Here is a 17055-nt window from a genome sequence, read left to right as displayed (position 1 = left end):
CTAAAAGTCAACGTGAGCAATAGCTTTTCCCAGAATTTTCTTTCAAATGATAAGATGAAAGGATATTTTCTTTCAATTGTGGAAAAGCTCAGTCTGAATGATAAAAACTGTCCTGTACTCAGCAAACAGTGCATGCCAGTACAAATTTTCAAGAATATAAAGAAACTAACATTCTCCTCTCACAAAGGTTTTAAGAGTAAATAAATACTGGTTTACTTCAGGAAAATAGCAAGCCTTTGCCTTTGGGCACAATTTTTACCTACGCTAAAAAGACAACAGGGTGGTTTGGAAGTAAAGCAGTGTTTTGTCAAGTACACATCTTGCATGTTCTTTAGCTACAAAAAAGGTTTTTATTGTAGGATTTACCATACATAAAATCCCTCAGATACCCAGGAAAAATGGATCTACTGCCAATGGCACACACATACACATCAACATCAGTAACTTGTAAAAAGGTCAACAAAATTATACAACAGCTGCTTTTTTTCGCCTTCAAAAAACATTCTGTTAATGAGCTATAATAGTCCTTTGAGGTATAATAAAATGCTGAGGAAGCAGATTGCTCAGGAGATCAGTGGCTGAGATGTAGCCAATCAAACATTCAAATGTATACTAGCTTGCTGGCTAGTGGTCATAGTAGGTCTGTACAGAAATATAGGCATTTTTGTTTTTTATTCAGTATTAGGATCCAGTCAATCAAGTTTCTCCAGGTCTGGTATAATAATAGTACTGCTGATATTATTCTGGTAGTCATTCTTTGAATCACCATCATGCTTGACAAAAAATGTGATTCGTATACTACTGCAGTGTTGGAATTTGAATTTTGGATTGGATTTTAAAACCTGACCATATCTGTTGTCTATCGCAGGAAAGCTGGTTATGTGTGCTGGAAACATGCAACTCCAGCAACATGAAATCAGTAAGGGCACTGCCACTGTTTTAGAGCTGCTAAATGCGTTCTGCATTGCTAAGTCTCACGTTTTTCATTTTAGTCTGGCAGTGTTCTCACTTCTGCTTTGTAGCAACAGCAACATTGTCCAGCTCCATAAATTAATAATGAGCAAGCTACTGGCTGACAAGGCAAATGCCTTGTGTCCTAGTTCAAGAACTAAAAAGGCTACTAAAGCAAAATCTGTATAGCAGTTCAGTGCTACAGCCTGCCAGGTAGCATTCTGTTTCTAAAGGTAGGACACCATAGCAGATGGCTAGCACAACTTAGGTAAGATTGCAAATCCTTTTTTGTAAAGGCTGACATTCCTTAATGTTCTAAAATGCATGTGCTCAGCCCGGCTGCCCTCAAATTTGGTGCGGGTGACAGGAATGTGGCATATGGTTGTGTTCCAAATTTGGGGTCATCAGGGGGTCCTGACTGATCCCCTGTCCCCTCTTGTGAGCCAGGATCTAAGGATCTTTGCTGCTCTGGGTGTGTCTGAACCATTCCCCACTGTTAGCTGGGAACTGTGAAGAGCGCTATGAGCCCCTCTCTATGCTTCTCAAGCAGGAGCCCAGATTTGGAGAATGCGTTGTCATTCCAGATGCAGAGCTGAGCCCTTGGCCTTGTCCCCTGTGTCTGTCTTGGGATCTGTGGTATAGGGCTCTGTCCCTTTATGGATGTCTGAATCTTTCCTCACCTCCCTCCATGTGAGCCAGCAAGAGAGGGGAGGTGTTGCACCTCTCTGTGGAGAGTGGGAAATAGCTGTGGTGGAAACATACATTGTGCACACAAGGCTGAGACTGCGCAGGAAGAAGCTTCATCATCAGGTTTTCTAGTTCCCATGGAAAAACAGAGAAAAAACACAGATTTCCCCTTTTACCCCAGGAAAATGTGGATTTCTCATTTTAAACAGAGAAACTTGTGGATTTGCCCTTTTGCAAAGAACTCTCTGCAGGCTGGCAGAGTTCCAGCCCGCACGGGGGTTCACGAGAGTGGGAGGAGGTCGGTCAGGCAGGGGGTGCCATGTGCATGTGCTGCAGCCAGGGCGCAGGTGGTGCTGCAGGGGGACGGGAGGCTGCAGACCCAGGTCTCAGGCCCTGTAGCGGTGGCAGTTGGTGGCCCCCTCCAGCAGGGCTGGGAAGGCAGGGGGTGTGGGTGGAGGATGACAGGGCTGACAGTAGGGATGGCAGGGCTGGCGTGGGAGGGGAGTGAGGGGCATCAACAGGGCCAGGGGGATGGGGGGGGCTTGGACCTGTGTTCTGTGAGCTAAGGTGGCAGGGGGAGCTCTGATTTTCCATGATAAAGAACCCAAAATCAAATACCAACAGTTATAGGTATTTAGAATTTATTTCGTTATACTGATTGAAGCACTGGTAGACTTCCGAATTGTTTTAAAACTGTAAATCTATATACATATAAAATGAAGTGTATGTCTGTATGTTTGCTTATAACTCAAGAATGGCTGGTGCTGTCTACTCTAAACCTCCCAAAATCACTGCCACCCAAGGAAAATTATAGGCAAGTTATTTTCCACTAGATCCTGTTTGGGGCTTCCAGTGACTATTTAAGGGAACAAAGCTTTTCACACGGACAGCTATATGTGACTTGCTCCAGAGTTAGTAGTCAAAGAGGGTTGTATATACTGGCACCAATAGGAAACACCATGAACATTGTTTACAAAGAAGTTCTATAATAAAGATAATTCATTTGGATGTCATTTGAAATGTGCTCCACATTAAATATCAAATGTCAAATATGTTGTATCATGTTCTTTAAAATAAACAATATTTTTGACCTATGTTATATATTATATATGTTATATGCATATACATACACGCATATATATACACACATATCCATATACAGTTGATATCTTTCTCTACATATATATATCTCAACTGATACTTATATATCAATAAACCATTGTGTTCAACTGATACCTCTCTCTCTCTCTATATACATATATGTATATGTATATATGTATATAGAGAGAGAGAGAGGTATCAGTTGAACACAATGGTTTATTGATATACTAGTGGAAGGACCGTTATTTTTGTAAGTGTGGTGTTTGTTTATTTTCAGATAACCTAGTATAACATATTTAGGTGAAAAATGTTGTTTATTTTTAAAGAACATGCTACAACATATTTAACATTTGATATTTAATGTGGAGCCACATTTCAAATGACATCCAAATTAACTTTCTTCATTATAGAACTTAGATATAGATATAGATAGTGGCCTGTCATTTTAATAATAGATTTTGGGATTTTAATCAGAGAATTTGCAATTTTGTTTTTTAATCAGGGAAAACCAGGATCTGTTTATCATTAGTCTATTGCCAGTATGGCTGTTGCAGCAGAGCCCCCTAGTGTGCACACACAAGCTGCCAGAGGGCGAAAGTTTTAACGCTCACTCACCTTCCTTAAATGCACAGTGACCGCTGCTAGAATTTGATAAACACTCAGCTCAGAGCAGCATATCTGAACAATTAGATACAGTTCATCTGATTAAACTGTTTAGCAGGGACCCTCTAGACATGGCATGATTGCAAGTGTTGATTAATTTGTACCAGTGAATGATTACACTTGAATCTTATTTCTTCTGATTCAGATATTCAACCAGAGTTTCTTAACTGTAGGAAAATCCTGTGGGTCATGTTGAATTTTACTGGACTGGTATTTACTGGACTGAAATTTTACTGGACTGGTATTTTTTAACCACTAACTTTGAAAGTATACCTGTTTACAAAACAGTAATTGAATGGTGGGTTAAATAAACTCCATGAACCAAGATATGGCTGTCACTGAGTTAACTGAAAGTAATTGGAAGATATATTGATAGGCAGTTTACAAGACAGGCACTGCAATGGAAGGTACAGAATTGTCTGTTTAGGACTGGGCTCATCTCATGATAGGATTCATACCTCAAAATGAAACAAGCTATAAACATAGTTTTCTGTTTCTACACTCAGCAAGCCCTGTGCACTTGGCACTTTGCCAAGAGGATGCAATGGTGGGCTCTGTCCTTGGGCTCTTGGAACCTGAGTGCAAAGATGTTCTGAGGCAGGGGTGGGCAAAACGCGGCCTGCCAGGCTCCACGGGGGCCCTAAAAAATGTAGAAAATTAATATTAATCTGCCCCTGGCTGCCTGTCAATGGCTGGCCAAAACTCGGTAAGCGGCTCTCCACCCAAAATAATTGTCCACCCCTGTATCTGAGGACACCTCAGGGTGAAGACTGATTTAAAATCAAGTTGCTTTCAATGGCCTGTTTTAATTTTGAGTTACATCGGCAAGCAAAGAAATCTTGGGTCAAAGCACTAATTTTAATCTTGCTTTGTATTTGCTCCTTTTAGATATGCATCCACCTTAAAAATGATAGTGTCTCACTGGGTAGTAACTTTTAAAACATGTTGACTTCCAATAGGAGAACTTCTGTGCTAAATTTGGTACTTCTCTTTGCTAGTCTGTGGATTCACTATGTGTACATTTAAGCAGTAATATAATTTAACAAGCATTTATTGAGAATCTTAATGTGCATGCTTTATTATGTCAGAAAAGGTGAGTGGTAGTATTGGGGTGATGTAGCTATGATGGCCCAGAAAAAATGTGAGAAGCAAGGATTTTGGTGGGTGATATCTTTTATTGGACCAATTGTATTGGTGGGATATAGACAACATTTCCTGTTGTCTCCACTCTGAACAAGTGAATTCGTTATTGGACTGAGCTAATGAGGAGAAGCTGTCACAAGCTAGTTTATTGTTGCTGCAAACATGTACTGCTTGAATATATTTTTACTTAATTAAAAATGATTACTAGATTCTAGTAAGTTGGGGCCTTAATAGAAGTGGTTATAATTTCAAATGTGAAAATAAATCTCTTTAAAATTTAAATTTAAATCCTTTAAAAATATTTAAGTAATATTTTAAGTTCACTTTTATCTACACAGAAGATGTAGAGGTAGTGAGTTTGAAGCTATTGCTCAGTTGAAATGGATGGATGTGCATCCTTGGTTCAGAATATATTGAAACCAGAAGGGGATGCTAGCCAAGAAGAGCCTGCATACTAACTCCCGAGCAAGAAAGAGGATGTGAAACTCCCTTCCTTCAATACAGGAAAGGAAGGTGTATTCCGCTCTTCAGGATCTTCTTTGCATAGGCAGTTTGGCCTGGAAGTCTTGCGCACTTGGTTCTCACTCAATTAAAACCGTACCTTTGCTGTTCAGTCACCCTAGAACAGAGGTTCTCAACCAGGGTGCCATGAGATCCTTTTAAGCGTGATGCACAATATTAATGGAGTTAGGTGTGCAAACACCTATGAATGAATCACAAGAGAAATCCAGAGATTTCAAATAGGAATCCATAGTGTCAAAATTATTTTGACTTATTGTAGTTTTTTTGAGTTCTTTGCAACGAAGAATTGCTCCTATTTATTTATTTATTTTGGTAGCCAAGCAATGAGTGAAAGCGTAGGAGAGTTATTTGAATCTTGAAAAATTTGAAACCTCTGTCCTAGAACATCTCTGTGCTACATGTAAAAGATGCAACAGAGCATCCTTGAACTGGTAAATTCCCCTGCATTCTTAAATTATTTACAGTCTGTATATGAGTTTCTTGGCACAGTGGTGGAGAGATTTATCTCTTGTAATTGTCTTCAAATCTGCCTATGAAGTGCACTTTTGAAAGCAAGGAGCTGTTGACTTTTCCCATCAAATGCTGGTTTATCACAGATTTCTTCATTGCCCCGGATATGTTTGTCTGCAAAGGGCCACAAGGTTCTTAAGGTCAAATCCTTTTCCAGTTGAAGTGAATAATGAAATCCCCATGGATTTCCATGGAAGCAACATTACATTGGACTCTTAATCAATACAGTAAGTATTTTCTCATTCTTTCCGTAGCTATAAATACAGATAACTTCTGCTGTTGTTTGCTTGCACCTTTCCCAGGCTTCCTCTTTTATGGTAGAGTACCTTTCTCTAGGTATGTCTCATTAGTATTCTGTACAGTGTAATGATAGGGCATGATTCTCTAGTCTTGCAACAGGTGTAGTAACTTATCCTTGTGGAAAGTTGGGGTAAAATACTTCTTCTCTGAGCTGGGCAGCGGAGTGTATTTCTACACAAAGGGCAAAGGCAGAGCCGCCCGTTGAATAGGATAAAAAAAATTTCACCTGTTGTTTATAAGGGTAAGCTTTATTGGAATTTCTTCAGAGACTGTTGAAAAAAATGAATAAAATGAAAAATTAACAAAATTGAGATTAAAAATTAAATATAAACTTTAAATTGTACACGATTCACTATATCAACTACCATTCACACATTCAGCCCCGCACAAATCTACCAATGACTTAAATAAAACCAACAAAAGAAGGCACACATAGATACAGGAGATTTTTATTTAACTTTGTGTACAAACAAAGGCTACAAATGCCTTAGATTCTTTTGTCCAAATACAGGTTCTGGATCCCATTTTTATACTATTTATCTTCAGAAAATTAAAAAATCCAGACTGACACTTTGTCATTTGTACAGTTTTTCTCTGCTGTTTTCTTTGGGCCTAATTCTGAGAAAGGTGGAGCCCTCTTACATTTCAGCACTTTCTAGGATTAGCCCATCTATTTTTTGTTCCTTGGAATTAGAGCCCTATGGAAAACTGAAGCACTAACAGCAGTACAGAATGTCCCGGCAGCCTCCCTAACCTGATGCAGGGTCCTGTTAAAACAGCAATAACAATAGCAACTCTGCAGTGAAACCCAAAATTATCCACTGACAATCAACAAGGGTTTTTTTTCCTTCTACACCTGATACTTCAGCACTAATCATATAATTTAAATTGTATTTATAGTTGAATAAATAGTTTTACCATCCTTCCTTTCCTCTGAACCCTGCATGAATTATAAACACTTGCAAACAGTAGAGGTAAGAACAAAACAACACAAGTTAACAAAGGCAAGAGAAGGCTTAGTTTGTTTTTATTTTTATTTCTTTGCTAAACACAGAAAGAACACGTGGTTCACAGTGTCCCACTCCCATTGCCTTTTTTAAATTCAGTTTCCTTCCAACACCTTCTGTTATCCAACACCACAATTCAGTGTCCTCCTCTTGCACATTCCACCCTAATATCTAGGCTTGGATATGCAGCACTGACAAGATCTGTTCTTGTGTAGTAAGAATGTGATCCAATGCTCCAAGCAAGTGCAGTTATTGTATAATATTCACAAGTGTTTAAAAGTTACAAAGAAGCCCAGAATGAGCCCACTCAGGCTGTAACTCAGCCAAGGGCCAGGGAGGGGTTAGGTTAGGAAGTACTGCTGTGAAGAAATGCCCGTCTCCTGTGGCTCTTTCTACATGATGACCCAATGACTATTTGAAACACTTTTCAAATATGGTTATAGCCTCTTCCAGCTGATGCAGATTATGTCCAGACCTAACAGGGCTACTGTAGGTCCAAAGGGTTCTCTTTGCAAAGACTGGTGCATGGTCCTTCTTCTAGTGGGGGAAGAGGAAAAGTTGGATTTGCTAAGGAATCCAAACTCTGTCTCTCCTTTGGGATTCATACACATCTGGGGAAATCAGGAGGTGCTCAGAGCCATCTGCATAGAGGCCCCTGCAGGGTCCCCAAACTCAGTGAACATCTTACACAGCATCTCCGGTTAGTGTTGCAGGGGCTGTCACCACTTGGGCACAGCCAACTCCCTCCATATGTCAATACAGAGAAATGACTGGGGTCTGGGGCACAATTGCTTTCTAAGGCTGAGCTGTGAAGACAATTTATCTGGCAGTATCTCAGGCACAGGTGACTCAAGAAATGTTCTGTCCCCTCTGTACTGAGAAACTGCAATAGCTGTCCTAGCAACTGGCAAGTAGCTAGCCATGCCTAACCAACATGATGGCCTTCTGTAACCAGACTGGCTGTGTTGATATGGGGAGAGCAGTGGACATGTTATAGTTCTACTTCAGCGAAGCTTTTGATACAGTGTCCCACAACATTCTCACAAGCAAGCTAAGGAAATATGGGTTTGATGAATGGACTATAAGGTGGATTTTAGAAAATGGGCTGGATCATCGGGCTCAAAGGGTACTAATGAAAGGCTCGATGCCTAGGTGGCAGCCAATATCAAGTGGAGTTCCCCAGAGGTCAGTCCTGGGTCTGGTTTTATTCAATGTCTTCATCAACAACCTGGAAGATGGGATAGAGTGCACCCTCAGCAAGCTTGCAGATGACACCAAGCTGGGGGAAATAGTAAATACACTGGAGGATTGGACTAGGATTCAGAGAGATCTAGATAAATTGGAGGATTGGACCAAAAGAAATCACATGGGCTGCATCTGGACGAACACAGCCGTGGGGTATGTGGTACCACAGACCCGTCTGCAGTGCCACATGCTGCACATTCAGGTGTTCTCTGTGCTGCAAAATAGCAGCATGGGGGTGGGGGTGGCCCCAGGACATCCCAGGGTCCAAAAAACCTGCATGGGTGGGGGGGGAGAGCGGGGCGCGGGGGAAGCAGGGTCGTGCAAATGGGCGCAGCATGCATCACCCAAAACCAGAGCCTGGCAGGCCAGAAACACACTGGCTGCTGGCCAGGCTGTGAATGGCAGGAGCACTGCAGCTGCAGCTCCCCCAGCCACCAGGACCCCAGGTAACGCTGCTCGGGCCAGCACAGCTGGGGGTAATCTGCTGTGCTCCAGAGGGCGCAGGGCATGGACATTTCCTGGGGACATATAGGAGCCGCACAAGGTGTGCTTCTTGCCCCCAGGGAAACAAACGTTCATGCTTCTGTGGATCTAGCCATGAAGTTTAATAAGGAGAAGTGCAAAGTCCTGCACTTAGGACAGAGCACTCCCATGCACTGACAGGCTGTGACTGACTGGCTGAGCAGCAGCTCTGCAGAAAAGGACCTGGGGATTACAGTGGACAATAAGATGAATATGAGCCTCTGCCCTTGTTCCAAAGAAGGCTAACAGCATACTGGGAGCACACTGCCAGCAGATTGAAGCGAGTGATTATTCCCCTCTATTTAGCCTGGTGAGGCCACATCTGGGGCCCCACTACAGAAAAGATGTGGACAAATTGGAGAGTCCAGCAGAGGGCAGCAAAAGTCATTAGAGGCCTGGGGCACATGACTTACAATGAGAGGCTGAGGGAACTGGGTTTATTTAATCTGCAGAAGAGAAGACAGAGGGAATTTAATAGCAGCCTTCAACTACCTGCAGGGCGCTTCCAAAGAGGATGGAGCTGGACTGTTCTCACTGGTGGCAGATGACAGAACAATGGTGCAGCAAGGGACATTTAGGTTAGCTATTAGTAAAAACTCTCTCATGAGGATGGTAGTAAAGCACTGGAGGAGAACTACTGATAGCTTGGGACAACTTCTTAAGGGCAGTCATGCTCAGACATGCTGTCCTAAACGTAAAGCAGAGCCCAATTCAATTTCAGCTAGGTTTCATAATGATGTTGCAGCACAGTTTGGTCCACTCTACCAGAAGCGTGAAAAATCTTTTAGGCCTATCAGGAGACAACTATTCTGTGTAAGTGGGTCACTCAATACAGGAGCTTCTGCAATGCAGGACAGGATATGGCTCAAATTTGTGTTTGACAAAGAGGGCTTTTTTTCATGGTAGGGCAAAAGGATTTAGAGGAAGGAAAGCAAAGGGTAGAGGGCAAGAAAAGTATATACATAGATCCCCTGCCTGTATGTTCTGCAATGATGATCTACAGGTTCAGCACAGTCCATTTGTTCACAGAGAATCAGCAACAAGGGGCATCCCAAGTCACTCCAACATTTGCTATTCCTCAGGAGCTCCATTGCTGCATTTTGGGTGGCCCACAGAAACAAGCTGAATTTTCCAGAGATATGCCCAAGGGAGAATGAAAATCGGGACATTTCTCTTCCCTCCGTCACAAAGGTCACTTTAGTCTTACTGCTGTGACCACTTCCCAGCAGTAACTTTGCATGACACTATTCTCACAGCCTGGAGGTTGGCTCTTTTAGCATCTAATTTAAGCTTATTTGCTGTTTCCAACCTGTGCTTTATCTGCTTGCTGCATCTTTTTTTGTTGTTGCAATCACTGTTCAACTTACAGAACCTTTCACCCCACTGAGGACAGACACCTTGGATAAAACAAGCGACCCGGTGGAATACTTTGCATTGCAATTTTACTGGTTTTGGTAGCGAGAGAGGAGGATTGCAGCACGTCAGACCCAGCAGGCAACAGGCGCCGAATGCCTGCACCTCCCATAGTACAGTTCAGTGAACTACTGAAAATACACTTGGCTCAGGGTGTATCTGAGGGCACAGGCTCTTTGTATGATATTGAACAAGAGGCAGCTGCTTTGCCTCTTTTAAGGCTAGACCATATGATTTGCAGGATTCCTAATTGTTATTTTAAACCCTGCAGGGGTTGGTAATCCACAGCTCATCACCTCTAGGTGCCTCCTTTAAGGGAAAGCCCTTTAATTTCAAGGCCAACCCGGGTCCCGCATTCCATACAACAAGCAATAATACACCTGAACACCCGCTTTTCATTCCAGTTTCATGTGGAGAATTAGCACCTCTAACTCCAAAGCCTCAGTGTCTTTCTCTAAGCAACCTGGATTTAGGAGATGTGTTCCACACGCATTGGCAATTTTTCAAGTGAGTAGCGATCGCAGCTCAGCAAAGTCTACAGAGACAATGGAAACCAGAAAAACAAAACTAGGCTGCAAACCCTAAATCCACTCATCCACATGATTTGACTGTTTCTACTTAGGAACTGTCCTGTTCATTTTTTAATTTCTTCAAGGGACAGAAATGAGTCCCTACAAGAGAGTGAATTCTTTTGCTTTCTTGTAACGTATGCCCATTGCCGCCTCAGAAATTCCCATTAAAAAATGTTAATGCCTTATGAAAGACTTGCCAGAGTACGAACTGGGAAAGGTATTCCCTTTGGGCACAAGTAGGCACTAAAATAAAGGAAGGACTGAGCAGTGAGGGATAGCAGGAGGGGTTTTTAAATCTTTATTAAGATGCAGATTTTAGGCACCTTGAAAGGCCAAAGCTGTTCATTTTCCGCTCCACATGTATTTTGAGGAATGGCACAGTGCGAGAAGTGAACACATACTGTAACGCCCTCCAGTGTCGCAATGGGTGGTGAGCAAGTTTGAAGACCCTTTATGTACAGAACAGTACATTTGTTTAAAGGAACCAATATATATATAAAAAGAACATAAAACAATTAGAAAACAATTCAAGTGAACAAACAGCATCTCCAACAAACACAATCCACAGTTGCATCACGTAGTGACCTACAAAAAGTATTTGCAGTTTCATTTCACATGGTACATATTGATTGCCCTGTACTTCACTTGGCAACTGAAGGTCAGAGTCAAGCCAGGCATTAGGCATCAGTGAATGGGATCAATGCATTGCTCTATGTCGCCCTTAGCTGATACATAAAAAATTAGCAGCATATAAAGTACAGCTTGATTTAGCCTAACAACTACCTCAGCTCTTTACATTTACTCTTTTCAAGAGTAAAATGCACCAGCAGCATTTAAATGGATGTGTTTCAGTTTGGTTTCAACTAAGACACCTTTTCCCCCAGTATAAAACAACACGCAAAACACAAAGATAAAACAGATCTAAGCAGTTATCACTGGTCCTTATACGCTCTTTTTCAGGGTTTGTTTGTTTGTTTTACTTACTGCTACTCTGCTGGTTTAAAGACTTACTCCAGATTGGAAAAACATCCACAAGATTTTTTTTTAAAGCTATTTCCAAAGGCAAGGGCTCTGGTGCCTTTTCTTTTTTAAATGATGTTACACAGATGATATTGAAATTATCTGAAGAATCCCAGATGCCTGTTCTCATGTTTTAGGTTTAAGCAGCTGAAAGCTATGGGCTTGGAAGAGTGTATTCAATAAGTTGGTACCAATTCCCAGCATACATTACAGTCTATCTGAGAAGGTTGAATCTTGCCAGTTCTCGCTCTCACACTGCTGATGTTGTGTCTTCTAAAATGTACAATGGGCGAGGCCAGTTTTCCTCCTGGGAAGCAGGCCTCTCTGATACTGCAAAGGACCAGTCCCTTTTCCTTTATTGTGTTGAGATGTAAGAAAACAGTGGGAAAAAGGGAAGCAGCCTTTTGTGAGTTCTCAATTTCAGGAACCGTAGTCCCCACACAAGACTTACAGCTGCATCTCTAAGGAAAGTTTAATTAATCCACTCCCACACTTCAAACAAATCAATGACCCTGCCAATATCAGAGGATGTGGTATTTTTCCAGCCCAAAATTACCAGCTTTGGGGAAAACATACACTCATACTCAACAAAAATAATTAACGGGTTACGTTAAATTAACTCTTGACACTTCTTCTGATCCACATGCCTGCATGTTAGATAGAGTTTCATTAGAATCACACCCTGTACTGTACTAAGAGACTAAAAGCAACAACTTGGAACAGTAACCAAAGCAAAAAGCAACTTTCTTATGGTTACATAATATAAATCAGCAATTTAATATTAAAATTACACTTCCTATATAAATAAAAATAAAAAAGTCCGGCAAAAGTAAATTGGCACAGTTATTATGGTATTGCTTTCCAGTTTAAATACTGCAACCTGCAGCCACAGATTATAAACACCAAAAGGAGAAAATTATTACACCACTGCTTGGAGCAGGAGTTCCAAAACAAAGCTTTTTGCAGTGCTGCTGCCTCAAACATACCAAACTCTGAAGTCCATGAAGGGATGGGTGGGTGTGCAGCTGACAGTGAAAGGATTTACAGATATGCTATTAAAACACAAAACACAGAAAAGCGCAAAACCAAAGTGTGTGTTATAGGATGGCATCACTTTCCTTGAGATAGCTTTCAGGATTGGACCAATTTTTATCTATTTTTCCCCAGTGCCCTCCACCCCCCTCCCTCCCCCATTAAAAAAGGACAAATTTTAAGCTTTCAAGTTTCCTTGGCTCCACCCTCCTCTGTGCAAACACCTCTGAACCATGCACATTTTTTGGCCTTAGGGTTTCTAACAGAAAAGAGGGTTTAAAGTGAGAATGCAGTGGAAATACAGTCCAGAGAGAAGGATTTTCTAGTTGTACGACACACAGAGGTTTTGCTCCCAGACCTAAGAAGGGAGGGGTGCTAAGCAATATTAAATTCCTATACGAATCCTTACAATAGCATGCAAAATGTTGATATACTCACAAAATCGAAATATTTTCTATTTGTCTTTTGAATTTGCAACTTCACAGTACAATAACATCTAATAGTATGCAGCAGTCAGAATTAGAGTGACTACCAAATAGCTTCTTTGCTTCCCCCCCCCTTGTTTGGAAGATTCCTCTGTTATTTTTCACAATGGAGAGGTTTGAGAGACCTTCTGAAAATTTGGCATAACAGGATTGGTTTTCTCTTTAGTATTTCCCCTCAAATGATGCTGATAATTCAACTGCATCATTTATTTTTTCAATTGGCTTCTTCCCTCCCACCCCCTATTCTATTTTTTTCTCTTCAAGCTGCCTTTTTTTTTTTTTTTTTTAAAGCCAGGATGGTGATGGATGGTCATGACTAAAGTTGACACTGCATAATGGGGTGGGTTGTAAAGGGGGAGGAAATACCTTATGCAGCTGGAATCTCCCCTCAGATGTTTGGCACATCTGCTTCATGACCAGAATAACTCATTCTGGTCTAGATACCAGGCAATTAACTTATGATTACAATTCCCAAGGCAAATACTGGTCCCACTTCTACCCATGTAAGCCATTCTGGTTACACTAGTGGAAGCAGAGTGGGTATTATGGCCCCTTCTCTTGTACTGCTGTGTGTAGTTCCACAGAAATTGCTGCACAGCTCTTAATTAAAACAGGGTTGGAATTTCTGAAGAATACAAAACGCATGCTACCTGTGAGATTGTCCATGTGATAGTACATTCTGACACACCAAAGTATTTGTGCCAATCAGAAAAAAGACTCTTGGAAAAGCAACATACAAAGTCTCAAACAAAAGAAAATGAATTCAAGTATCAAGACAAACTTTTCTAAGAACAGTTTAGAGTAAGCAGCCAGCAAGAAAGACAGCTGTTGATTTTTTGTCCCCAGATGTTTGAAGATACTTCAGTAGGTGTTTTTAGTGCTTATTTTTGCACCAGTGCTAACATGCATTCATATGAAGAGCTGGGAGTTACAGCAGCCTCACCAGTTCATTTCTGTCCAATTTGAAAAGGGCCCAGAAGAAATTACTGATCCTCTGGAGAGCCCAGCCGCTCCTTTCTGACACAGCCAAGCACACTTGCTTGTTCCAGAGAACAGGCTCATGATGCGCTCAGCCTAGTCTTTCCTGCCATTTGTCAAGGGCAGGGCCACTCATTGTATCATTGCAACTGAGGCTGGCTCCTTTTAACACCAAAACAGTGTCAGAAGTGCAACAAAGAGGCAAAAAGAGGGCTGCCCCTTCCCTCGAGTTTGTACAAACCTTTACAAGGGAAGGCATGGGCAGGACAGAGACAAAAAAACAACAGGTCCAGTTGTGCACCAAACTTCTGGTTTATTATTCAAAAACCCTGTTCAAATCAAGGCCTGAATTTCTGAGTGGAGGGAATTGTGGCTCCCCCTTGCTGAGCAGCGCAATCCCTTGTAACCCAGAACAATAGCTTAAAACAGCAGTTATTAAAATGACACAGTTGTGACAAATCCTTTAAACACCCCCTTACCCCAGGGCATCCTGACAAGTGGTCCAGTAGAAATCTTGAAACTTCTTTATGATAAATTAACTCCATAAAAATGAGGAAAACCTTCTGTCCTATTCCCAACAAGCACAGCAGCCATGCCCCGGGTGGCCTTCATTAAAGTGTCTATTGCTCCTTCGAGTGGAGGCTCTTAGCACAGTCCCATGTCCTGTCCAATTCTTTCCTGTTCTAAATGATAAGAACGAGACGGAGTTTCTCCTTTCTCTTTAGCTTGTCTCTCTGTGTGACAAACAGCAGAAGCACTGAAGGCCACACTTCCCTGTGATGGGAGCAGGCCAAGAATGTCTGAAGAACCAGTCTTCTCACTCTCAGCGTGGCAGGTTCACACTGAGAGCAGTTCTACAAGTCCCCTGGCTAAAACCAGGCCTCTATACCTCTGTGGAAAAGAGGATGCTTTGCCTCTTGCTGTCTGGGGTGGGGATCGTTTCCAGCTGCAGGAAGTAAAGAAGAACTTGAACCTGGAAAGAAAAAGGAAGGGGAAACTGTAAAGCCACTTAATTCAAAACTAGCTCAACTTCTGCTGGAGGAGAGGACAGGGTTTTTAAACTGATCCTCTGAGGAGCTGCATACATCCTTTTGGTACACTGTATAGTGGGACCTTGAATACTGGAACAGCTTCAAGGGTTCAGTGGTTCTCTGTTCAGTCTACAGATTAAACCAGGGCATGGGAAGGCCTCTGTATTCAAGATAAGTCTGCTTTCTGAAATCTTTTTGACTCATAAGTCACCTTTACCTAAGCCAAAGAAGACATCAGGCTCAAAACCAAAAGTAGCCTCTGACCTGGAATTCCCTATCAGGCTCTGAGCAGGCCTCAATGCTGAAAGCTTCTGGAACCAGCAGAAAGTCTTCCTGGATGCTGGTACCCCAGATACAAGGAATGAGAAGTTTGTAAGAAAATGCCAAAAAATCCCTTGGCTTTCAAATCAGTGCTATATTGTGGAAAAGCTGCCAATATTTCCCATAATGCTCAGGCACCCACAAACCTGCGAAGCCCAGTGGATGGGGCTACACAGAATGTTTGCATTGACATCCATGTTAGCACAGCTGTGAGCTGAACTGTCACAGCAAATACTGGGCCAGACTGGGTTTCAGGCACTGTCTAACCTAACCTGGCTGAAAACTGCTTTGTAAAAGGAGTCTCTGGCATTGCCACAGGGCAGGTCTCTAGCACTGTTAGCTACCAGGGATTTATAAACACCATTTACCCTGACCACAAACATTTCTAGATAAACTGTTATGTGAAACAACTGTCAAGGGTGTCTGTGCCAGAACCTGAGGGCCAGAGCAGCCAGCCTGATTCCCAGAGGCTAAGATACTACCTCTAACAAACACATTAATTATTGTTTTACCTGGGACATGACTTCTAGTGACCAGCTATCAGTCATTGTTATGGGCTGGGTTGGGTTGGCAGGAATTTTACTGTCCTTCTCTGAGGGTCTCAGCAGTGTTGGTCCAAAGACAGTTGCCAGATTGTGCAGGGACATCTTGTTGATGCTCTCCCTCTCAGCAACCCTAGGAGAAGAAAAACAATGGTGAAGAGGATTTTTCTAAAATTAGAACCTCCAGGAACTTTATTTTTACCTCCCAGAGTTTAGGCAGAGATGTTCTCACTAACATATGTATGTTTTGTAGTATTATTTATATAATAGTAATGCCTTATGGTGCCAACCACGGTAAGGGCTATTGGATGAGACATTGTACAGATACTGAATGGGAATTTTAAGCTGGCTTCCCAGCCAGCTTAAAATTTAAACAGACTAAAGGATGGAAGGAGAGGAAGATTTTCATCCTAATATTACAGGTGGGAAATTGAGACTTGGTAGTTAATGGACTTGCTCAAAGCCAAAAAAGAAATCTGTAGCAGAGCTAAGAATTGAAATACCAGATCTCCTGGTCTTAACTCCTAAGGCCACCCTTTCTCCCTATAGAACTGTTTTTATTTTTATTTTTTTAAGTTTTTAATTAAAATCTAAAATGAAAACACTGAATGTCACAAACCTGCTTATTTAATGAGCACTGAGGTTTCCAAGCACTGTCCTCCACTTTCATAACAGAAATGTTCTAACATTTCATAACACGAAAGCCATCATATAATTCACCCTTTGAAAACTACCAGGGTGGCAGAGATGGCCCCTAAGCAAAGAGGAGACATTTATCAAGGAGAATGAATCCTAGTCAGTAAGAGACACCTCTGCAAGGAACACAAAACATGGTGCTGGCAGTCCCAACAGGCAGGATATGTCAGAGCACTGATTCCATTTAAAACCAGGCTCAGAAGGGAACCATTGAACATAGTCATCAGCTTTCAAAAGTTATGCCCAAAACCTTTGCCAGCGATTGTGTCCCAGAAGCAAGTGTAATTTCACCAAGATATTCACAGATCCTTTTT

The 17055-nt window shown here is 41.8% G+C and overlaps 1 protein-coding gene across 1 annotated transcript in view; it reads right to left on the bottom strand.

Moving 5' to 3' along the window:
• Nucleotides 1–10911: 10911 nt before the first annotated feature.
• The window catches only part of BCR (BCR, RhoGEF and GTPase activating protein), a 160852-nt gene continuing 154708 nt past the window's right edge, over nt 10912–17055 (bottom strand). Inside the window, exons 22-23 of the mRNA XM_019506859.1 lie at nt 16016–16178; nt 10912–15124 (exon numbers count right to left, since the gene is read on the bottom strand). Coding sequence (XP_019362404.1) covers nt 15035–15124; nt 16016–16178 — 253 coding nt within the window. The 3' untranslated portion in view covers nt 10912–15034. The remainder of the gene's footprint in view (nt 15125–16015; nt 16179–17055) is intronic.

The sequence above is a fragment of the Gavialis gangeticus genome, unplaced genomic scaffold (assembly GCF_001723915.1).
Source record: "Gavialis gangeticus isolate Ggan-Ray unplaced genomic scaffold, GavGan_comp1, whole genome shotgun sequence".
Lineage (NCBI taxonomy): Eukaryota > Metazoa > Chordata > Crocodylia > Gavialidae > Gavialis > Gavialis gangeticus.
This window is presented reverse-complemented; position numbering and strand designations above follow the sequence as displayed.